The sequence below is a fragment of the Peromyscus californicus genome, unplaced genomic scaffold (assembly GCF_007827085.1).
Source record: "Peromyscus californicus insignis strain IS unplaced genomic scaffold, ASM782708v3 Scaffold_17__1_contigs__length_78620276, whole genome shotgun sequence".
NCBI lineage: Eukaryota > Metazoa > Chordata > Mammalia > Rodentia > Cricetidae > Peromyscus > Peromyscus californicus.
This window is the reverse complement of record NW_026294469.1, coordinates 38,728,917-38,753,934: the sequence shown is the minus strand read 5'-3', so window position 1 is coordinate 38,753,934 and position 25,018 is coordinate 38,728,917. Positions and strand designations below refer to the sequence as shown.

Here is a 25,018-nt window from a genome sequence, read left to right as displayed (position 1 = left end):
AGCCACCAGTTAAACACTCATACATACAGAACTTTGATGACATCAATTTCTTTCAGTTTGGTTCTCCAATGTGACCTCCGGTTCTCTTTCACTTACCTTGCTTACTTTTTGTCTTCAAAGTTCTTATTTCAAACATGTCAGCAGTGCTTCAAGCACATCACCAGCAAGGAATGTGATCAAAACTGAACTTTGAGATGTATGCTAGTCATCCTAAAGTGATCCTAAATCAAAACATATAGTCTCTGATCTTGAACTTTACTATGTGCTTAATGAGAAACAGTCTCAAATCAATAGTTGTTGTGCCTATTCTAAGTTACTGTTGCATTCTCTGAACTTAAACAGTCTTTCCTCCCTTCTCACAAATACACAAAGTACACTTTATGTTCTCTGTTTATTTCATGAAAACCTTTCAAAATACCTATAGGAAGACATAAGTCCCTCCCCCTTTAGTAAGTTAAAGCAAATGGCAAAACAAAGACATGATGGTAGGACAGCTGAAAGTTCTTGATCTAAAAAATGAGACAAAAGGGGCACAAAAGTAAAGCCTACCTCTTTCTAAAAAATTATTTATGCAAAATTCTATTCTCCCTTCATATAGTAACAGGTTTATTCCTATGACACCTCTTCTACAAATTTAGTATATAGGTCTGCGCTGCTGTCCTTTGGTACCTGATAATATTCTATTACTACTTCATATAAAATGGAGTAAGAAAAATTCCATTCTGTTATTCCAGTTTACCTGTGTAACACTGATCTTCCCCTAACTGCTCAATGTAACATTCAAGCAATTTTACAATTTTTGGAACATATTAGGCAACCAAAAAATACCTGTTGAATGATGGAAATCTGAAAATGCTAACCAAAATATATGAAAAAAAAAATAAGCCTACTGAGTCATACCTATAAATTTCTAGAAAGAAAATATTAATTTACTGTCCTTACCAATAGTTCATAATACAACTTTTACTTTGAACACTCACTATTAATAGATATTATTTATCCTCTTCTTTCTGGACATTGTACCTTTTTTATTTAGAAATAAATCAATCAACTCTTACAATGTTTGCTAGTTATATATACTGAAACTTTGAAAATTCTCTCTTCACATCTTCATAACCCACTGTTGTAAACTAACATTTGATCCATTCTTTTCTAACCAATCTTATTTTTAAAAGAAAGCATTAACCCCAAAATAACACTTATTTCTACTCAAGTTTTTATTTCCTTAGGGAAATATTTTATTTGTATAGGCAAACCTATTAATTTTTCCTTCTCTTTCAACTTCTAGCTTTGGTGTCATATTTAGAAAATGCATTTACTTACTTTCAAACATCATTTTTATTTGTCCAACAGCAACATAACATAATGACTAATAAGTGTGTGGAAGTTATAAGACAACTTGGAGGATCAGTCCTCTCCTTCCACCACATAGGTTCTGAACTTAGTTTGTCAGGCTTTGTAGTAAGCATCTATGGGGTGAGCCATGTCACTGCCAACCTACATTTAATTTAGTCTAACCCTAGACTCAAATGTCTGTTCACACTGAACAAACTAAAAATCATATATAGAACCAACTTATAAAATAAAATATGCAGGACAGGTTTACTCTCTAGTCAATTGCTTACTTGCAATGCCAAATGCACACCCAATCTCCAAAATTAAGACTTGTTCTAGGATTTTCATCTTCAGTTTGCTTCCTTGAGTTAGTATTACACCAGAGCTGAAGACAGCTGGAACCAGTTAAAAGACGATTACCTAAAGAAATATACAAATATATTATTCACCATTTATTATGTAGATAGTTAACACTGAGTTAAGATACATACTCAAGAATCTTGTAAGACTATAGAATATAACAGTTTCTAAACAGAAACTGCAAAAGAGTAATTTGAGGTTGGCTACATGGCTCAGAGAGTAGCATTTACTTCTGAGCCTAATGACTGGAGTTCTATTCCCAGAACCCTCATGATAGAAGATAGAACCAACTCCTGCAAATTGTCCTCTGACCCCCATATATGAACCATAGCATGGGCATACCCATATATATATACACATAACAAATAAGTACTGTAGTTTTAATAAAGAAATATATGTACTAAAAACAAAAGAATAAATTTAAAAAAAAAAAACTGGACCTGTTAACATCTTGCTATGGAAGGAAACGATCCTATGAATCCCTGTCCTTTCCTTGGGGATTATTAACAGATAATGGTAACTGGGGGGAGGGAACAGTGAGTGACCATCCCTTCCTGATTATCTACAGGTTATCAGTCCTGAGAGAGAAAAAACATTTTGTGTTACAGCCATTGGTAGGGAGCCCAAACTCTTGGAAATAATCTCTCACTCAGGATTCTGTAAGAAATGCTAATAAAATGCAATGAGAAAGGAAGGAAAGGAGGAGGGAGGACAAGGAAAAAGAAAGGAAACAAGAAAAAATAAAGTTAATCCATCAAAAGCAGAACTTTAGGTCAGAAATTTATAAATCCATGTATCTACATCATTTAATTAGCCAAGCAAATTGGATCTAGTTGGGCAATCTTTGAACTTCAATTTTCTTATCTGTAAATTCAGAGCTTTCTAGCGTTATAAGGATTAACTGTAACTTGTACAAAGTCTGTATCTAGGCCCCCATGCAATATGACTTTCCCACATCTCCAACAAGAATGGAATCTGCTTCTCTTATTTCTTGAATACCTGGACTCCCACTTTGTTCTGAACAGAGAATGAAACAGGAAAATCCTCTGGATAAGGAAGGCCAGGCTTTTAAGAGTATTTGCCGCTTAAACTTAAACTTGCAATCTCAAAATTTAAGCACCATGTAAAATTTACACTACCCTGCTGTAGAGGCTGCATGAGAGACAGGCCACATGGAGAACAAAGGTATCCCACTAGAGAACTAGTCAAAGGTCCATACATGTGAACAAAGTCTTTCTTTGACCCTTTATAAGAAAGGTACTTCAGGTAATACACAGATAAGAGACAAGGCATTCCCACAAAACCCTGTAGCAATTCCAACCCATAGAACAAAAGCAGGAAAATGATTGTTGCTTTAATCTATGAAATATTTATTTTTATTTTATATGTGTGTTTTTGTCTGCATGTATGTCTGTGTACCACATCCTTTAGGATTGGACTTACAGTAATGAGCTACCATGTGGTTGCTGGGAATAGAACTAGGTTCCTCTGGAAGAACAACCAGTGCTCTTCACTGTTAGCCATCTCTCCAGCCCCAAGTTATATATTTTTTAATGCAAATACATATATTACTTAGAAGTAACTTCTTTTTCCTATTTTATCTAATTGTTAAATTCTTTCAAAAAGTCAGATCAAAAGAAGCCTTGTCAACAAAATCTTATTTCCAGAGAGAATTATCTCTTTTTCCAAAAGTAACAGTTATTCTGTATATTATTTATCATGTCCTATCATTTACTATTGCTTGTATTTGTCTTCATTTCAGTACAAATTATAAAAGGGCACAATTTGCTTTATTTACTTTTATATTTACCACAGTTTGACTGCTGTGGGATGTTCTGTATGTTAAATGTGTTGCTCTGATTGGTTAATAAATAAAATGCTGATTGGCCAGTAGCCAGACAGGAAGTATAGGCAGGACAAGCAGAGAAGAGAATTCTGGGAAGAGAAAGGCTGAGTCAAGAGACGCTGCCAGCCCGGCTGCCATGAGTACCAACATGTAAGATACTGGTAAGCCACAAGCCATGTGGCAAGGTATAGATTTATAGAAATGGGTTAATTTAAGATGTAAGAACTATATAGCTAGAAGCCTGAGCCATTAGGCCAAACAGTTTAAATAATATAAGCGTCTGTATGCTTATTTTATAAGTGGGCTACAGGACTGCTGAGACTTGGCGGGACCCTGAGAGAAAAACTTAAGCTACATTTGACAGATGAAAGAGTAATAAAAACAAATTAGTTCAGAGACATTTGTTCCTGCTAATCTTGTTAAATTCCTTACCTGTGGGATCCCAAGTTATATTATGTGCTATTGAGTCCAGAAAAAATTGGCCACTTTTCTGCCACTGACTATAAAGTTCCTAAAATGAGAAAAAAAGTCAGTTAGCTAATTGTGATTAGCATCTTTTATATCAAATGAACATGTTCACATTTGTTGTGCTCATATTCATGCAGTCATTTTTTTAGGAGAACAAAACAATTCAGTCAAGAGAAATAGGAATTACATCAGTGATTCCAAACCTGTGGGTTGAGACCTGTTTGGGGGTCACATATCAGATATCCTGCATACGAGATATTTATATTGTGATAAATAACAGTTGCAAAATTACATTTATAAAGTAGCAACAAAAATAATTTTATGGTTGGGGGTTTCTCTGTATAGCTTTAGTGCCTGTCCTGGAACTCACTTTGTAGATCTGGCTGGCCTCGAACTCACAGAGATCCACCTGGCTCTGCCTCCCAAGTGCTGGGATTAAAGGCATGCACCACCACTGCCCAGCTATACTAAAGTCTTTAAAGAGAAAGTAAAGTAATATATAAAAAAATAAATAAACAAGCAATGAAAAGATGGGAAATAAACAGGCGTGTCTGGATCCTATATGGTGCTTTGTTGACTTTGAAATTTTTAGATGCTAATGTATAAAAAAAAACCAACAGCTTCTGGGAGATACTGGATTATGGAAACTGTCAAATTAAACCAACCTATATATTTTAAGAATTTCTTAACTTCAAAATGGAAGTCAGAAAATATGTTGCATTGGGGCAGAGTTTATGCCTTTGTTTCCACAGGAAACAAAAAGTTATGGTTCTTTTCAAAATTAATGAAGCTCAGATTTGATTGGGGGAGGCCTCCTGAAAATTGTGGCTACAAACATGAAGAAAGACTACAGGACAGGAGACATATATATTGATCCCTTGACATGGGAAGAGCTCTGAGACTGGATTTGACATAATAAATTTTGTTGGCTACAGAGTCCTCATGACTTATTACTGCCAACCTTTTATATAGCATGGATAGAGATTTATATTACGGTTTGGTTATGCAGTCCAAATGGACTTATAAAGTTGACAGATGCCTTTTACCTGCTCAAATATGAAACAAAAACTCATCTTTAGCTGACTTGTGCACACTGCACATTCCATACTTGTGTTAATACAGACATATGTTACCTTTAAAACTACAAAACAAAGACAAAAAAAGGACCAGACACCAATAAAGACAAGTAGCCTAAGTGATCCAGCCTCTCAGAATGTCTCTTTGCAGTTTTATCAAAATTCTGTATCCAGAACAACTTCAAAGCTGCTAGTTTTATCAAAATTCTGTATCCAGAACAACTTCAAAGCTGCTAGTTGAGATTGTCCAGCCTCACAACCTACTCTAGCCAGGCCTTCTGATAAGCTCTGTACTTTCCTATCACAGAGACTAGAAAAGAGCTAGCTTTCCCAGGACTTGACCAATATCTCAATTTTCTCAGGATCCCCTAAAGATGCTGTCACCCCACACACACAAAGGAAGTAATTATAAGAACATTACACCCACATTCCCAAGAGGTAGGGTGGGTGTTTTTTGGATGTTTCATGGATTAGAGTTTATCATCATTTAGAGGGAGCTGATTGCAAGCTGTTATTGGTCATAGTAAGGGAGGAAACTGAACAAAGGAGATTAGATTCAGGGATCTCATTCTGAAAAAAAGGGGCAGATATAGGAATGATAGGATAAAAGGGTAGATTATTGAATCTACTTTTAAATTAAAAAAGCAACTACTAGTCTAAATACTTTACACTGGTATGAGTTTTTGTATACTGACACAAATTAAGGTTATTTTTGTTTTACTCTATATATGTTTCCACTCTTGTTTATGGTATTTTTGTATACTGAAACAAATTTAAGGATATTTTTGTTTTAACATACTGTATATATGTTTCTATTCTTGCTTATCCAGTTTACTTTAAAATGTAATGTAAAATTCTAGTTCTTAAAAGGCCACACTGAAACAAATTTAAGGTTATTTTTGTTTTAACATACTATATATATGTTTCTATTCTTGCTTATGCAGTTTACTTTAAAATGTAATGTAAAACTCTAGTTCTTAAAGGCCATTATTACAAATTGTTTAAGATAATTAAGAAATACAGGTTAGAAGTTAGTCATCTATAACAATCAAATTTGTAGCCATGTTAGGTATGTTTTCAAGATCAAACATATAATTTAGATAGATAGATGGTCTTCAAACACTTCAGAGACCTACAGAATACGGCATTTAAGATGTTTTAATAGGCTTTTCATGACAGTGAGACACGTCTGCTCCTGGCAGCACCAATTACCTCAAAAGAGGTTGATGGGCATTGAAGAACCTCCATATGGAGTTTGCTTTCATTGTGGCAAAGTTAGCCACTGAGCAAGAAACTGCCCTTGCCTCAACTACTGACAGTATGTTGTCCAAATTGGACAAGCAGGACACAAAAGAAGGTGACTGCTAAACTTTGCCAAGACAAGGTAGGACAGTCCTTCAAAATTCCTACTTCACAAAAAAGTCTGTCAGATATTCTAGGTCTGTATGCTGAAGATGGATACCCCAACACTGCAGAAGAACCTTTGGGTGACTGTACAGGCAGCCAGCTGTTTCTGTCAACTCTATAGTTTTTGGAAGTTGATTGCTCTGCACTTCCTGTTTATCAAGTAATATTATAGCCTTCTTGGGTCTCTGATGGGGTTGAACAATAAATAGTTCTAGTTTACAGTTTTCCTTGTTACCAAATCTAGAAAACAAAATTATGAAAAAGATATAAAGTATCTAGGTTGAGAGACATAAAAGCTTAAATTGTTTTCCTAAGAAAATGTTTTGAGGTCTAAAAACATAGTTTGGGGTTGGTAATACAAGTTAGGATAGAAAGTAAATTAGGTACAAAACTTTGGGCTCACCAAGATAAGAGAGATAATGGAGTATTTTCTCTGAATTTGCCAAATGCAAATGGACTGGACATTGTGAATGTAATTCTTACCTGATAATTGTTCTTAATGTATACAGTTTTACTTTCCTTTTTGTTTAGATAAAAAGGAGGAAATGTTGTAGAACATTTGTGTACACTGTAAAGATATGTCTCTAAGGATTTCTGTGTGTGTATGTGTGTGTGTGTGTGTGTGTGTGTGTGTGAGAGAGAGAGAGAGAGAGAGAGAGAGAGAGAGATTGGTATAATAAAGAGCTGAATGGCCAATAGCTAGGCAGGCGAGAATAGGTGGGACTTCTGAGCAGAGAGGACTCTGGGAAGAAAGATGGAGATGCCAGTGAGATGCAGACCAAGATGGGACATATGTTACAGAGTAGAGGTAATCGAGCCACGTGGCAGAACATAGATTTAAAAATAAATGTAAGAGCTAGTTGGAGATAAGCCTAAGCTAAAGGCCAAGCTTTCATAATTAATAAGACTCTGCGTTGTTATTTGGGGTTGGTGGTCCCAATGAGAAAGTACTACTACAGTTCTTGGGAAGGGAACTACCTTTAAAATACATTTTCAAGGTTTGACAAGATGGCTAAGGGTAAAGGCTGCTGTCACCAAGCCTGACAATATACAATAGATCTCCTGCACCCACAGGATGGAAGGAGAGAATGCCTGCAAATTGTCCTCTAGCCTCCACAGGTGGCCTCTCCCCAGTTAAATAAATGTAATAAAAACTTTAAAAGAATAGTTTAGTACTGCCAATCACTTAATACAGAGGTAAGACCCTCTAATACTGGATTAACTAGATAATCCACAGACACTAACAGAAATCACAGAGAATTTTGGAAACATTATGAAACTGAATGCTGGTGAGTGCCCAGCATAGTGGCACTTCGGAGGCTGAGACAGGACAATTGAGAGTGCAAGGTTTATCTGAACTCATGGTGAGTTCCAGGCTTGTCTTGGGCTACTGGGCAAGATTCTGTTTCAAAACAAAGGGAAAAGTATGCGTGTGTGTGTGTGTGTGTGTGTGTGTGTGTGTGTGTGTGTGTGTGTAGGGGTGGGGGAGTAATTCATATGATATTACTGATTCAAATAAAAATGACCCCCAAATCATCAGATGCTATATAAGGGTATTTCTACCATTAAAACACTATTTAATTCTCTACATTTCTGATCTTTAATATATCATCCTATTAACAACTTGAGCAAAGAGGGTCAGAAGCAGCCTCTACTAAGACCACATAGGTAAAAGCAACAGAAACAGAAATCAATCCTACAACTTCTAACCATATTCTTTCACTTCATTAGGCTGATGCTTTCATGTGGCTTAGGAATCACTGGTTTAATATTTATGGTGACTACAAAGATATGCAAAACAATGTGACTCATCTGTTATATTTATAAACTATTAGTTAACAAACTTCCTAATTTCTTATATATTTTCCTTATAAAGAACAACATTTACTGATCTGAGAGCAACTATATTACATGGTATAATAAAAGCAAAAAATTAGGTCCTAGAAATGTCTTAATTCTGAAAGCAAATCATGTAACTATAAGAACTATAAACATGAAAAGGCAGAAAACTGCTTAAGTGTGCTCTACAAACCAAGAATAAAGTGCCACTTATGGCTAAACAACAGTGTCTGGTAGTAGAATAAAGTAACTTCCAAACTTTAAGTTATCAATTCTTTGCCTATTACAAAATAAAAGTGTCAGAAGGAAAACAAAGCACTTTAACACATTTGGTTGACACAATTTAGTATAATTCAATTCCAATAAAAAATTTAATTATATTTTAATATGAACATTGGACTTAACATTTATCTTCAACTATAGTCCATAACTTATACTAGATTACTGAATGGTCACTTTGACTTTATACTGGACATATTTCAATTCCTGAAAGAAAAATAATAAATTACTGACCAAATTTTTCCTTTTTTTCGGGAGGCTGACTGGTTCAAAAACAGAGATAACATTTCCATAGGATGCTGCAATCTTTTAAAAAGAAAGACAATTATAAATAGATTAACATACTTATATATCAAAAGAGCAAATGAAAGAATTATTATAGTTACATTTTAAATATGCAAATACATAATTTCAAACATCAAGACTTAAGAATGTCAGTTTTGAAGACCGTCATATGGGATCAGAATCCCAGCACTGCTACCTTCTGTATATATTTTCTGAGATTTCTCTATATTTGTTTTCTAACACTCCTATGTTGAGAAATGAAAAGAATGTTCACATAGCACTTAGTATGGAATAAACAATAATATGCACTATAATATAAATTATTCTCACAGCAGAAAGTGTGTGAGAATATATAAGCTTTGCCAAATACAAAATATGACATAATTGTAAAAATGAGTTTTAAGGTTATCTACCTTTGGAGTTCATAATTCTACCAACAAATAATTTAACTTCATAAAAATGAAATTTAAGATCTATTTTTTATCAATTCCTTGAGTACAATTTTTAACATTTATGTTTTTAAAATGTCATCATTTTTTGGCAGGGACACATGATTTGAACCCAGGGCTCTGTGCATGTACCCTGTAACTGAGCTACATGATTAATTCTTTCTTAAATGTACTCTTTAAATAAGCAACTAAAATAGCTTGAATGGACCTCATCAAAATATCAGAAATCAGCTGGACACAGTGGCAGAAATGTATAATTCCAGAATTTGGAAAGTCTAAGGCAGAAGGATCACAGCTTACAGATCAACCTTGGATACATAGTTGAGACCCTATCTCAAAAACAAGACAAAAACTAAACCAAACATAAAAAAAATACATAAAAAATACATAAATAAGGTAGAGAGCCGGGCATGGTGGCACTCCAGAGGCAGAGGTGGGCTGATCTCTGTGAGTTCAAGGCCCGTCTGGTCTATATTATATAGAGTTCCAAGTCAGCCGGGGCTACATAGAAAACAGAATATATAAAAGAACAATATGGTCTAATGGAGGGGAACTAAGAGTTGAGGACATTACATATACAAAATTTTAAAACAAATATTTTAAATGAACTGAGTTTATAGAATATACTAATCAGCAGCACTATGCTGAGCTGGAAAATCCTGGGGTGTAAGCATGAGTTGGTTTTGAAAATGCAAGTTAAGTATTCATTCAATTTTAAATGAGGGCATATTATGAACACAGTTATAAAGATTAAAAGAAGTAACACATATTTACAGGTGACTCATGACCAAACTAGCTAGAAGTGTTTTTTATAACAAAATGATGAACACAAGACTAAAAGATAGGTTTGAGTCATATTATACAATGATTCATGCCAATGTGAACAACTTGAACTTTTGCAAGGTAATGAGAAGTTAAGAATGTTTGAAGCTGATAAACAACAAGACGTATATAGGTACAGTTTCTCAGAATAATCTGGTAGTTATACAAAGAAAACATGCTGATGATAAACACTGGTGCTGATGTCAAGGAGTGTCTTCTTTCTTAAAGGCAGTCAGAAGTACCTTAGCACCGGACCCTAAAAATTTTCCTCCTGACACTTTAAGGACCTGTTCACCTTTCCTTAGGCAACCTTGTACTCCTCTACTTCCAGGAGGCCACTGTATGATGTCAAACTTAATACAGATACAAGATGGGTTCAGCGTACTGTAGTCCAGAACTCCTGGACTCAAGAAATCCTCCTACTTCAGCCTCCAGAGTAGCTGGGACTACAAGTATGTGCCATCCTGCCTGGCTTCTTGACACTTTAAGAAAGGCTTTGCTACTTGTTAATAAGGAAACTTACCTTGTATAAGTTTGATAATAAAACAAAATGACTTCATCCTAACCTAGATAATCACATAACTTAGTGAATCTTCATTAAAACAAAACAAAACAAAACAAAACAAAAACTCTTGCTGGAAACTATCACATTCCCAACATTAATTAGCTCTATGAATCTGAATGATATTTAAATAAGTTTTTAATAGTAACAAGAGATTACAGAACTACAGAGCTAGGAGAACAAACACTAAAAGTATGAAAGGAAAAAAATACAAAATAAAACAACAACCAAAAAAAAAAACCCCATCTCACTGAATTTTAGAATTCCACAGTAAAGAGCAGCATATGTGCAGCACTATTAAGGTCTAAACAAGAGACAGATACAAGAGAGACATTTGTAACTATATTGAAAAGGGCTATAAAGTGACAACAGACAATGGCAGTACAACAAACAGGTAAAGACTGAAATAGAAACACCTTTTATCAAAAGTATCATTAGACATCTAACATGGTGGTGCACGCCTTTAATCCCAGCACTAAGGAGGCAGAAGCAGGCAGATCTGTGAGCTCAAAGCCTGCATGGTCTATATAGCAAGTTCCAAACTAGCCAGATCCTGCCTCAAAAATAGATAGATAGACAGATAAATAGATAGATAGATAGATAGATAGATAGATAGATAGATAGATAGATAGATAGATAAGTAAATAAGATAGGCCTAATCTATACTTACTTGGTGCTATTTCAAGGTATGTATGTTGCCTGGTATGACTCCTAGGACACTCCACACAACTATAGTTAAAATGATCAACAAGAACTATATGTTGTTTCTTTTGTACTTGATATAATTATTTTACTTTCAATTTATTATTTTTACTTTTCATATACAAACAGAAGTCCTAAAAGTTTTTTCTTAGACCTAAAAATTAACAAAACATTCCAGATTTTAGTGTATGTATTCTTTCGATGTTTTTCAGAAGTTACCAGAGTAACTTCCTGCGTACAAAGAATGTCTACCAATGATCTGTCTTTTGAAAATAATGATATTCCTTTCCTTTTTAAGGAAGCAAACCTCTCAGAAGGTTTTTGTTTTATATTGATTTCTTTGTTTGTTTTTTGAGGCAGTGTTTCTCTGTGTATCTCTCTGGCTGTCCTGGAACTCACTCTGTAGACCAGGGTGGCCTTGAACTCAGATCCACCTGCCTCTACCTCCGCCTTAATTTTGTTTTCTAATGCAGAAAAACTAAGCTTTAGACAAGTTTATAGGTAAAAAGCATTATGCTTTTATCTCAATTAGTAGAGAAGCTTGTGCTTCTACATCTCAAAATTATACATAAACAGAATTTCGAACTGGGTGTGATACCTCATGCCTGTAATTTCAACATTCAAGAAACAGTGGGATTGCTGTGAGCTCAGAGCCAGTCCGGGTGGGTTGCATAGTGTTCCAGGACAAGCTGGGTTACAATGTGACCTTGTCTCAAAAATCAGGAATGGGCTGAAGAGATGGCTCACTGATTGAGAGTACTTGCTACTTTTGCAAAGGACCTAAGTATTGCTCCCAGAACCCGTATCAGGCAGCTCACAAACAACTGTTAAGTCTAGGTCCAGGTAATCCAAAATGCTCTTCTGGCATCAACTGACACCTGCATACACACACACACACAGTTAGCATAAATATACTGAGGCATACACATAAAACAAAGACAAATATTTTAAAACAACAAAAAAATCATCATCTGAATTTCTAACATTCTCCAAAATGCATCTTAGAGAGCCAAAGAAATGTATAACTTTGTCCTTGGAAAGGAGGTCTTAATTGAATAAGAAATATATATATTTCAGAGATTATTCTGACAAAAATCAATACTCAAAACAAATTTTCATGTTATGACAATGTTACAAACCTTGCCTTGTTGCATTGAACAGTCTACACATCCCACTTGAATATTTCCATGTTTAGCGCCTGGGATGATCTGTAATCTTTCAAAATTACTTCCCAGTATTACAATGTCACATCCAGATGCGTAGGCCTAAAAAAGTAAAATAAAAATGATAGACATTTCATGAAAATATGTAGAAAACTGACATTAAATATTGTTTAAAACACATAAATTTTAACTGCCTCTGAGACAGTCTTTATTAGAATTATTTTCTTTCCTTCCTATATGTAAATCCACTGCAAATCAGCCCCATCTAAAACCAATCACATGCATTTCTTCCATCTTCACTGAATGTTATCATCCCTGTTTGTAAATTCATCATCTGTCTCCTGCCCTACTGTTAACAATCCAATTGCTTACATCCTTGTCTCTGTTTTCAAACAAACAAAACTGACTTCTAAAGATGTTTACTGCATCAAGTTATAATCCCTGCTTAACTTTTAAAGTTTCCCTCTACACTTGCAATAAAAATCCCAACTCCTTACTGTAGTGGAGTATTATTTTATATTGTTACTTTTGTTTATGTTGCATTTTTTTTTAAACTCTGTGAAGCTGTGTTACTGTACCTGTGTAAAACACCTGATGGTCTAATAAAGAACTGGCCAACAGCAAGGCAGGAGAAATGATAGGTGGGGCTGGCAGGCAGAGAGAATATACAGAGGGAGAAATCTGGGAGGAGAGCTAGAAGCCAGAGAAGGAGAAGGACTCCAGGGGCCAGCCACCCAGTTACACAGCAAGCCACACGGTAGGAGTAAGTATTACAGAAGTAGGAGAATGGGAAAAGCCCAGAGGCAAAAGGAAGACGTGATATTGTAGGTTAAGGAAAGCTGGCTAGAAAGTAAGCCAAGCTAAGGCCGGGCATTCCTAAGTAATAATAAGCCTCTGTGTGTGATTTATTTGGGAGCTGGGTGGCAGGCCCCACAAAAAAGAGAAAAAGCCCCCAACAACACCTTACAAGGACAGTACCCTAAGCGATTACCCTTCTACAAGCCCATCTCAGGCACTTCTGCCTGTCTCCTTCCCTCACCTGGTTGTCCTTACACTGCCTTCCTTCTATTCCTTTTTCCATCTCAGTAACTTATCTGACTTTTATTTGCCTGGTCTTTGTTTACCTCAGGGCTTCTTAAAACTTTTCCAACTGAGAAATTATTACATGGCCCAAGGTACACAGATATGTAAAATAAAACATTTAACGATAAGTGTTTTAAAACAATTATTTGGTATATACAGAATTTTAACATGTATAAAAGGTAGAAGAAAATTTGTGCATTAGTGAAATGGATATGCTTGCTTTTTTATTAAAAAAATCTTGGCTGAATATTTGATGAAAAACGATATGTAGCATGTTGTCTAATATTTTTCAGTTTACTGATACCTTCATTTTATAATCCTGAATTTTGAGAACACAATTTTGCATAAAATACATAGTATAAAATGGCAGAAGTATGCTTAGAGAAATTTCAGAAATTGATGGACATTCAGTCCTAAGAATAAACCAAAATTCATTGAAAGACTTCTGGTGAAACTCAAGTTAGCAGCTCAAACACAAAATTTAAAATCAAACATTATTCAACACTATATAATCCAAAAATAGCCTAATCTGAATGCTTTCTTAGATCTCTGAGGACTACCTGCCCAGGTGTGGTGCTGCCTATAATGTGTTTAGCCTTTACAGCAGCTGATTCCATCCCATGCTCCCTGTCGCAATGGTTCTCATGTATTTACCACTCCCTACCTCTCTAGCTACATCTCTAGATGCAATGACAAAGGATATCATGGCTGCCAAAAGTGAAGAACTAGGCTATGGTTTAAAAGTGAAAAACATCACTGGGCGGTGGTGGCGCACGCCTTTTATCCCAGCACTTGGGAGGCAGAGCCAGGCAGATCTCTGTGAGTTTGAGGCAAGCCTGGTCTACAGAGCGAGAGCCAAGACAGCCAGGGCTATGTAGTGAGACCTTGACTCAAAAATAAACAAACAAATAAATAAATACAAGAGGAATGGCTACTCTGACTAGAGACTTCTACTTTAAGGCTTTAGGAACGAGGGGTTAGCTAAATAGTAAGATCTTTTCTGCAATAGCAGGAGTTGAAAAGTTGCTTGAAGAATATATAAAAGTGCTTGGATGTAAGAGAGACAAAGTATTTAGGATTCCTACTGTACAAATTGGGAATGACAAATTAAACAGTTCAAGTTTAAGAAGGCAGCTTCTACAAGCAATAGACTAAAAATGTCTATTAAAATACCTGAAGAGGTCACACCTATCTTAATGTGCTTTCTGCTCTGGCAGTGTTCAGCTGGAGATAAGCATGACTGCATAGGACATAGGTTAAAAGGCTATTTCATTGAGGTAGTAGGGACAAAGATGAGTGACGTCTGAAAATTATTTAGGAGGTAGACTCTACAGGACTTGAGAAAACGTTGGAGGAGGAGGTGTTGAGGATTCTACTAAGCCTCTAGCTTAGAAAAACAGCTGGGGGCCAAGTGGTGGTATCACATACCTTTAATCCCAATGCTTGGAGATCTCTGAGTTTAAGGCCAGCCTGGTCTACAGAGCAAGTTCTAGGACAGTCAGGGATACACAGAGAAAACCTGTCTCAAAAAAAAAAAAAAAAAAAAAAAGGAGAGAGGGAGAGAGAAGAAAAGAAAAACAGCTGGATGATGGAACTATTCTCAAAGATAATGATGTAGGAAAACAAACCAAACAAGGTAGGTAGGAAGGAAAGGTTATAAGATACACCTATAGGGGAAACTGAGTCTAAACAATGAATTTGAGTATTTGTGGCATCTTCAAGTGAAAAATCCAAGCATCATTTATCAGTTTGAAATTCTAAGACAGGGATCTCACCACTAGAGGCAATATACCCTACAGAATGGAAGACGAAGGACAAATTATCATCCTGAAAGGTACCTAACAAAGAACACTGACAATGAGTAGAAGAAAGAAAGAAGAGGAAGAAAGGGAAGAGGAAGAGGAGAAAAGATGAGGAAGGAAGAAGTGAGTTATAACTAAGCTAAGGAAAAACAAGTGAACGGTGAATTGACAAATGCCAAAGAGAAAGCAAAGCACCATAGAGAAGACATTTGTGACAACTAAGGAGACACAGGCTGCCAGAAAGTATTGTTTTTTAAGATGAATGTTTAAAGAATGTCTTGGAAATTCCAGGGGAAAAAATGTAGATAATAAAGGACCAAGACTCCAAATAGAACTTGAAAAGATAAAACCCACAGCATAGGGAAAGGAGTTAACCTGGGACATGTAAGGCAGAGTATATCATTCACTGTACAAAGACAAAAAAAAAAAAAAAAGGGCTGCTGATACAGTGACTTTTTTGGCTTGCAATTGACAATGAGGGAATGATGACCTGATAGACTCCAGGTAGATGTTTATATAAGTAACAATGTTGGGCTGGGAGGTTTCAGAACACGAGATCAAACAAAAATGAACAGATGGGTAGGCGAGTGCCTGGGAAGCTTTGAGGTCCCACCTAAAGTTGGTAAACATGATTGCATTTTTCAGTTTTATTTATATTATTTAGGAGTGCTCAAGAGCCAGGAACAGAGATACAGAAAGGAACGACAACAAAACAAAAGATGAAGTGTGTTGATTTGGTTAGACTCAAGAAAACAAGAAGGTTCAAGAAAGTTAAAAGATGTTGGTGACAAAGACTATTATTAAATTAACTCATGTCAAATTATTTAAATTATAAGATATAGATGTCTAAAAATAACCATGCTAAATAATAAGGACAAGGTTCAAGGTCTAGTTTCCATGTTCTTTAGCACAGAAGTGATCAGAGGCAGAGCATGTCTTCGCATGCAAGAAGCCCTGGTTTCACCCTGCATTCATTTCTCTCTCACACAATCACAAGTGCTTCAAGTCTGAGGCCCCAAATAAGTGGATGTCATTTCTAAAAGAGAGAGCACAGTAACTCTCTTGCTGCAATGTTTTCCAAAGTTTGTGGAAAGTAGAAACAATGCATTTGAATTTGGAGATAGTTGTTTGTTTTGCATTTTTTGAGACTATCAATTTATATTAAGTCTGTGCTAACAAAGGGAGATATATATATCTATATGAATCATCTGAAAGTAACCTAGTTTTATAAATATTTAAAATTAATTCAACTCTAGAACTTATATTGCCTGTCAGGGTGATAAACATGAAAGTATACCAATAAAAAAAGAGCCTTAAAATGGACTGTGAGCCAGGCTGGCTAGTACAGTCCCTTAGCAATCCCAGCACTAATGAGGCCGAGAAGGAATCTAAATCCGAGGTCAGCCCTGGCTACCTAGTAAATGAGATGATAGCCTGGGCTACATAATAAGACCTTATTTCAAAAATAACAACAAAAGTCAACACAGTGGTGCACACCTTCAATCTCTGTGAGTTCAAAGCCAGCCTGGTCTACATAATGAGTTCCAGGATAGCCAGAATTCTGTCTCAAAAGACAAAAACTAAGTCAACAAAATTTAAACATTAGTGTTATAGACTTGTCTGAAATAAATTATTCACAAAAACTAATTTAATGGTGCTTTGACCATAATATGGAGAATTACCAAATGTAGCTCAGTGACAAAGTAGGTATTTAACACAGTCCTGGGTTCAGTTCCAAGCACTGCAAATAAACAAACAACAGCAACAACACTACGCTGGATTATCAAATACACTCTCACAAAATATTCGTATATTATAATTGGTACACCAACTACTCCCGTCAGCTCTCTAACCAAGCCAGGAGAATGACACATATAATAATCCCAGAGCTTACGTGGCTGATATTAAGAGGTCAGCCTGAGCTATATAGCAAAATCCCATCTCAAAAAAATAACTATAATTAGAATACTTTGTTCCTAGCCAATGAAGGTTCTCAGAGGAAAGCCCTCCAGTTAGGTGCAGGTAACATGAAGTTACTAACTCAGAGAAAACAAGGTGCAATGCACAAGAAGAACTGAGTCCAGTGCACTAGGAAGCATCAGTCAAAGGACATTCTTAACTTCAAAGTCTGACAAGTAATCTGGAATATTCTAAATTTCAAAATGTATCCAAAAATGTAACAGCCAGTCTTCTAATCTGGAAACTCATTTCTCTAAGACACTTAGAGTTTGTTTTTGTGAACCTTTTGTTTTAATCAACTATATCAGGTAAATGCCCTAAAAAAATTTCTTTCTAGAATATGTTCTGGTTAAATGGCTCAAGTTTGATTATGTTGTAATTAATGCTTATTCTCTTTTTTTTTAACCATAATATTGACAATTAGTGTTATTTTAATGATTTTTTTAATTAACTGTACTTACTCCTAGAAATCACCATAATTGGTAAAATAAACCAAAAAATTTAAAACAAAGCCCAACTAAATTACTTGTAATGGCATTACAGGTACCGCAAACAGTTTTCTCTTCTTCCAGATAGGTACAAAGGCAAATAATCCCCTTCTATAACCTCCCCACCCACAAAGACTCACATGTCCCTACATAAACACATACACCATTCATAAAACCTTTCCATTTTCCCAATATAGCAACAGTGGTGTCACCAATAAAGCACCCCTAAACTAAAGCAAAGGAAGATTACTATCACAGAAAGTTGGGGGAAGAGAAACTCATTTAGTCTCCCTACCAAACTCCCACAGAACCATAGTTGCATTTTTCAATTTATACCTGCATCCACTTAGCGACGACTGAGCACTGAGTTGTCTAATATTAAAGAAAGCCTGAAGCTATAAAATATTTGCTTTTCTCTCCATAGAGAAAGAAAATCCTAAATATTAGCACAATCTTTCGTCTCTTAAACATTAACCTCCTTGAATCAGCAAGATGGCTCAGCGAGTAAAGGTACTTGCTACCAAGCCTGATGACCTAAATTCAATCCCAAGAACCCTGAGTTCAATCAGCAGCAGATGAAGAACCATCTCCTCAAGCTGTCTTCTGACTACCATACATGTGAAACATGCACACATAAATGAAATGTAACAAAATAGAAAAAAATTAACTCCCTTTCTATTTCTTCCAAAACACATTGTCAGCACTAAATATGGATTAACTACAAAAGGAAAAAGTATTTTATGTCAGCATTCTACACAAAATATTATGACATCTAGATTCTAATTAATGGTCTCTTTTTTAAATTACTGTGTCTTGTAAACAGAGCATTTCCTTAATCCCTCTCCCCACCAAAAAAAAGGAAATTAAGATGGATAAAAGAATGAGGGAAGCATTACTGTAACCAAAGAAAAAATATTTTTGGCTCAATGTACCCATTATCTCCTCTAGTTCTCACTTTATGTTGATAATAAAACGTGTAACAAATGGGCTATGGAAAAATTTCAAGAAACTTTGGTAGAAATATTGTTTCTAGACTCAACTCTAAATTATTAAAGCAATTTTAAAAGACTGAAATTATTAACTGCACTGCAATAAAGTTGCTTTATCTACTCATCAAGTCAACCAGTATTTATAAAGTACATTCTAGTACAAAGTACCATGAATTAGGTACAATGAATTATAACCTTAATTTCATGTAACAAACACCAAACAGTGTCCCATTAAAAGATGACAGAAAAGCCAGGCAGTGGTGGCGCACGCCTTTAATCCCAGCACTTGGGAGGCAGAGGCAGGCGGATCTCTGTGAGTTCGAGGCTAGCCTGTTCTACAAAGCAAGTTCCAGGACAGCCAGAACTGTTACACAGAGAAACCTTGTCTTGAAAAACTAAAACCAAAACCAAAAAAAAAAAAAAAGATAAAATTTAAAGGTTAGAAAAGAACGTGCTCAAAAATAACTAATGACAAAGACCTGTGGCCCTAGCTAGTCAGCAGACAGGAGAGTCACAAGTCCTGGGCAGTGTGGCAAGGCTCTGTCTCAAAAGAAAAGGTGAAAACAGTGTTGAGGATGCAGAGAGCTTCCCTAGCACGTGAGCATGTGCAAGGCCCATTGGTTTGATCCTTGGAACAAAAACAAATAAAAACAAAATTTTTTAAAAATTAAAACAAAAACAAACAAGCAAGCACACAAACAAACAGAAAACCAGCCTAATTATAAAGAATCATGCTTGAAACCAAACCAGTTATGACTCAACTACCAAGTATCACTCTACCTCAGTCACTGTTTAAGGGCTCACAATGAAGCCACTGAGGACACAGACTCAAGGAAGACTGCTTAATAATGAAATAAAAGCACTCTGAAAGCATGCGTGGCACAGTCAGTGCCCACTGGTAGCTTTCTAAGGGCAAATCCAAACTAGTTTGATGGCAGTTAATGTATAAAACAACAACAACATTTTGGTATGCTAGCCTATATTAATAATTGTGCGTTTGGGAACATGAAAATTGGATTCAAATTCAATTTGAAGTATGTCAAGACTTTATTTAGGAACCAGTCTTGTTCTTTGTAATCCTCCAATAGAAGTGTTTAACTATCTGCAGATATGTAATGGGAAAAATAGTCATCTTCAGAGACATCATGAAGTTCCACAAAGGATGAAGGAATCCTGGGAGGAGAGATTGCAAGACTGCAAGTCCCCACCTCAAGCACAACTGCAACTGAGGGGCTTCTAGTCTTCATATACAATCTAGCATTAACTTTTGCTCTTGCTAAAAAAATAAGAACTCAAAAGCTAGGGGAGGGTGAGCTCAGCGGAATGCTTACTGGAATGCCAGAAGCCTATGATTTGACCCTCAGAGCCTTCAATCCCACTCAAAGGAGGTTAAAAACAAATCTCAAAGGAGGAAACAACAGACTGTTCATGAACACGAAGGAGAAAATGGGGCAATTTCAAAACAAAGAACGATGAGTTATACCCACTTATTCAGGAAACTAAGGGAAGAAGCTGGCTGAAATGGAACTACAGCTGGCTGCAGAAAAAAACATGACTGTAATCTTTAAACTGTTACTCAAACAGGAGAGAGCTAGGATCTTTACACCAAACTAATGTATTTACATTATACGTGTTTAGGTATCTAATGTGTGAATAAATGTGTGTTTAACTTATTTAATTGTATGCTTATCTGGAAGCAATCTGCAATCAGCTTGAGGAAGGTCATCAATGCTTGCTTTAGGAAAAACTGACTTTAAAAACAGAACTAGACAACAAGTTCCATGCTAGTACAAGACTGTACAACCCTTGGCTCCTGAAAACCAACATGGAAGCAACTGGCTGAGGTTTTACAGACAGATGCATGTAGGTGTATAAATGGACTATCATATTACACATGCTTTGAAGTACCCACACCGCCTATGTCCATTCAGAAAGCCTTCTTTAAAAGTTCATAGCATTTGCCTTGGATTTGCCCTCATAAAGCTTAGGGGATGGCAGAAAATGCAATACATCTCTATCCTATAATCTCTCACCTGGAAGACCTCCAAGGAGGCTGTATTTCCTTCCCTTCAGTAAGAACAGATAGCAATGTCCAGCTGTAGGGTAATAAATGCTAAGCCCTCTCTCCTCTCCTCACTTCCCGGGAGAACTTTAGGCTAAGCAAACATCAAGAAGTAGAATCTGCTCGGGAGGCAGAGCCAGGCGGATCTCTGTGAGTTCGAGGCCAGCCTGGGCTACCAAGTGAGTCCCAGGAAAGGCGCAAAGCTACACAGAGAATCCCTGTCTCGAAAAACAAAAAACAAAAAAAAAAAAGAAGTAGAATCTGGGTAACTACTAGCATCATGTGCCACTCCATTTGGAAGTCACGGCCTCTATCTGAAAGCAATGAGCTTGGTTGACAAAACTCTAAAAGTACAGTTTAAGCATTAAATGCTTAAATCACGTTAAATGCTGAGTATTACTTTGTCTAACAAAGACACACACACACACACACACACACACACACACACACACACACCAGAGAAATTAAGATCCCAAAGCCTGGGGCATCTGTTAGACTGATTGTTTTAGCAGTACAAAACTGAATTTTACATTTAATCAAAGAGTTGTAGCAAAAATCATCAGCACTACAAATATGTTCGGACTAAAGATCTCAAGTTCACCACTGACTTACGGCTTGAAATTACTAGAAAAGCTAAACTAAGATAGAAAAGGAAATGTCATTATACTGATAAAGCCAGAAATGTAAGACCACCCTTGCTCTACTAGCAAGTCACTTTGGCTAAATCTTAACCTGCCCTTAGCAAACAGGAGCTACACTGAAAATACAATGGTCAAACTGTCAGTAATTACCTCGAACACCCTCAAAACTTTCCAAGGATTACAAGGCCGTTGCCTCTGTAACTCAAAGGATGATAGGAATGAATGAAGAATATTTTCTTTGCAAAGTTATTCGTCGGGAAACTTTAAGAAAAAATAAATAGGTGCTGTTCTCACGATAATGTTATTTGCGCTGGTTTAATAATCAGTAACTGTTTTAAGTCTACAAAGACTTGACCTTAGAACTGGAAAAAAAAAATGAAACATATCCCAACTACTGAACCCAAATTAATTCGACAATTCAGGCCCATGCAGCGGGGGGGGGAAAAAAAAAAGGCCCCCACCTCCACCCCCCAACTCGTGATTCAAAAACTATCATTTTGGAGGCGCTACTTCGGCCCGAGGGGGTCAGACTAACCTTTTTTTTTTTTTAAAGCCCGAAAGCACGCTGAGTGGACGGAGGCCGTGCCAGCCGAGCGTCAGGCTGCCCCGGGCCTCCGTGTCCCGCACTCACCGTGAAGCGCTGCTCGCCGACGCTGCCCACCGAGAAGCAGTGGTCGCCGGGGTTCACCGCGCCGGTCAGCACCTGGTGCAGGTTCATGGCGGCGTCCTAGTCCCGCAGCCGCCGCCGCCGCAGCCAGCTCATGCCCGTGCTCAGCCCCCTCCTGGCGCCTTCCCCCCTAGGGGCGGCGGCCGCTCTTGCGCGGCGGTGCCAGGCGCCCGAAGCCGCAGACGCTCGGTCGGGGCCCGCGGCTCATCCCGAGCCGGGGCGGCCGAGGCCTGAAGCGGGGCGGGCCGGGGCGGGGAGCGAGTGCGGCGCCGCGCTGCTCTGCACCTGTCACGGCTGCCCGGGTGAAGAAGCACGGCGGCGTCCGCTCACCGATCCGCCCCGGGGCCGGAGCTCCCCCGGGCGAGGTGGAGGTGGAGGTGGAGGGGGGTGGTGGTACCGCGCTATCCGCACGCTACGCCCGAGCCGGCTCGGCGGGACACACAGCCCCAAGAGGCCCGGCGGCACGCGCGGCTCCCTCCCACCAGACCGGCCCCTTCCCGGCCGCGGCCCCGCCGCCCTCGACCAGCTGCCACCGCTGGCTACGCTGCTCCAGCCTGGGCGCCAAGGTATCGCGAGACTTGCCGCTGAGCTCCCGAGTGCCCAACAGTATGCAAGAGCAGCAACGCCTTTTCGAGCCGAGAGCTAGCCAATCCCGAGACGCGAAAGTACCTAGAGCCCCGCCCCATCCTGAAGGGAGGCCAATCGCTTTGAGGCTTGTGGAGGAGCCTGCCCTCCGTGTGAGTCTTTTCGCACCCTGCGTCTAGGTTAAACAGTAAGAGCCGAGACTTACCTAAAAGTTACCAACTTGGGCTTTTGGTAAGGGTTCTTGCGAACTGTTGGGACCGAAAGTTCAACAGGGAGGATTTGCGGTTTCCTTGATCCTGACTACAACTCCCAAGATGCACCGCTCCCCCACAGGCACCGTGTGAGAATCTGTAAAAGTGACCATTGAAGCCTTGTCGCGGTTATTCCTGCGCATTTCCAAGTCACGAAACAAGATAATTTTAAAAGGTTTAAGCTCTTCAGTAATACTAGTTGATGTATTTTTATATAAACAACATAATTATAAAATAGTGCCGATAATAATAACCCACCAGTCCTACTTTGTTTTGGAAAAAAGAACACAAGAAACTCAAAATGAATTGTCAGGCACCAGTAATGAGATCCAGTTCTCATCATGTTTTGACAGCAGTGTTATTAACAAATATCTACTAAAATGGCTTCCCCTGTTAGGGACAGACTGTTCTTTTCCTCTCTGTCTCAAAGGTCGGGCACAAACTTAATCCAAAGTGTTCAAGAAAGTTTCAAATGGATGAATATAACTATGAACTTTGTTGCAGTAATATTGACAGAGGTGAGAGGTCAGAGAGACAGCTCAGCGCTGACACCCTCAGCGGCCTAAGGAGTTTGCCTAGATTAGAAACTTCAGGCCAAACCGGAATTTGGAGCTTGGGTGCAGAAAAGAATTTCAGGACTATCCAGTTTATGAAGCACAGGTGGGGTTTAATAAAAATATTTTAATATAGGCTTAGTGCGAGTGTTAACAGAGCAGCATTCAGAAAGAAAACACATACCTAAGGGTTGGTATGGGCTCCTCAAGGGATGGGGTGAGGAGTTAGAAATGTTTTAGCCACACAAACAATTTTGGAGACTCTCAAGTTACATCTCAAAATATTTCTAAGAAAACTTTCTTCCTCCTTTCCTCTTTCTTTTGATAAGAGAGATTATTAGAAGGTGTCCAGGGAGATAACTTCAAAGGAATTATACTCTAAAAGGGTAAAACCAGAAGTTTCACAAAGGGTTTAGTACATAGATTTATTTCCCTGTAAGTGGGGATTTTGGTGAGATTTCTAGAAAATTTGAGGTTTATAGGTTAAAAGAGAAAGGCCTTGAGCAATTGTTAATTGTCTAGAATTCTTGATTCTTTGCTAGCAGTAGGTTTCAAACAGTTTCCAGGATGAAGGGCTCTTCTCCCTTCTTGAATCACCCAAAATGTCCCTGTTTTTCTATCCTGCCTCAAAAGATTTTGCACTGGGGCTGATGTGTCTCAGAGATAGTGTTTGGATGAGGCCCTGGGTTCTACCTGATTTACCATTATGAGAGACAGAGACAGAAAGAGAATGCTATGTGTTAACCTCAGTACTCTGGAGGCAGAGGCAGAATGACGGTGACTTCCAGACCAGCCTGGGCTACAGAGACAGAGAGAGATAGAGAGATAGAGATAGAGAGAGAGAGAGAGAGAGAGAGAGAGAGAGAGAGTGGGAGGGAGGGAGAGAGAGACTGTTTTAAAATTAAATCAAGTAGCTTAAAACTAATATTTTGGTGGCAAATACTATTAACCATCCTTTTCCTAAGATACTTGCAATATACATTCACTTTGTCTTGCAATTAAAAAATATCTGAGAATAAACTTCTAAGAGCTATCCCCTGTTTTTAAATAGAAAGAAGAAAATGCATTCAAAATTCTGGTCTTTTCAAAAGTTGAACAATACTAGGCCAGCCATAGTGGTACATCCTTGTAGTTCCAGCACAGGAAGGTGGAGACAGGAGAATCAGGGGTAGGAGTGCCTTGGCTACATAGAAAGCTTGAGGCCAAGCAGCCTTGGCTACATGAGACCCTTTTTCAAAAGCAGAAAACAAAAGACAAAAATGTATTGTATTTTATTGACGTTTGTGAAGTGTAAGATACTAAGAGCTGAATTTATCTTGAACTGGGGGTTGACGCTATGGTCTC

The 25,018-nt window shown here is 37.7% G+C and overlaps 1 protein-coding gene across 3 annotated transcripts in view; it reads right to left on the bottom strand.

Moving 5' to 3' along the window:
• The window catches only part of Dmxl1 (Dmx like 1), a 153,086-nt gene extending 130,599 nt beyond the window's left edge, over positions 1 to 22,487 (bottom strand). Inside the window, exons 1-5 of one of the 3 annotated variants that reach the window (XM_052742166.1) lie at positions 22,249 to 22,487; positions 12,570 to 12,695; positions 8,845 to 8,916; positions 3,974 to 4,052; positions 1,626 to 1,755 (exon numbers count right to left, since the gene is read on the bottom strand). In XM_052742166.1, coding sequence (XP_052598126.1) covers positions 1,626 to 1,755; positions 3,974 to 4,052; positions 8,845 to 8,916; positions 12,570 to 12,695; positions 22,249 to 22,335 — 494 coding nt within the window. In that variant the 5' untranslated portion in view covers positions 22,336 to 22,487. The remainder of the gene's footprint in view (positions 1 to 1,625; positions 1,756 to 3,973; positions 4,053 to 8,844; positions 8,917 to 12,569; positions 12,696 to 22,248) is intronic. The other 2 variants (XM_052742167.1, XM_052742168.1) reach the window with 2 other exon arrangements.
• Positions 22,488 to 25,018: the final 2,531 nt, after the last annotated feature.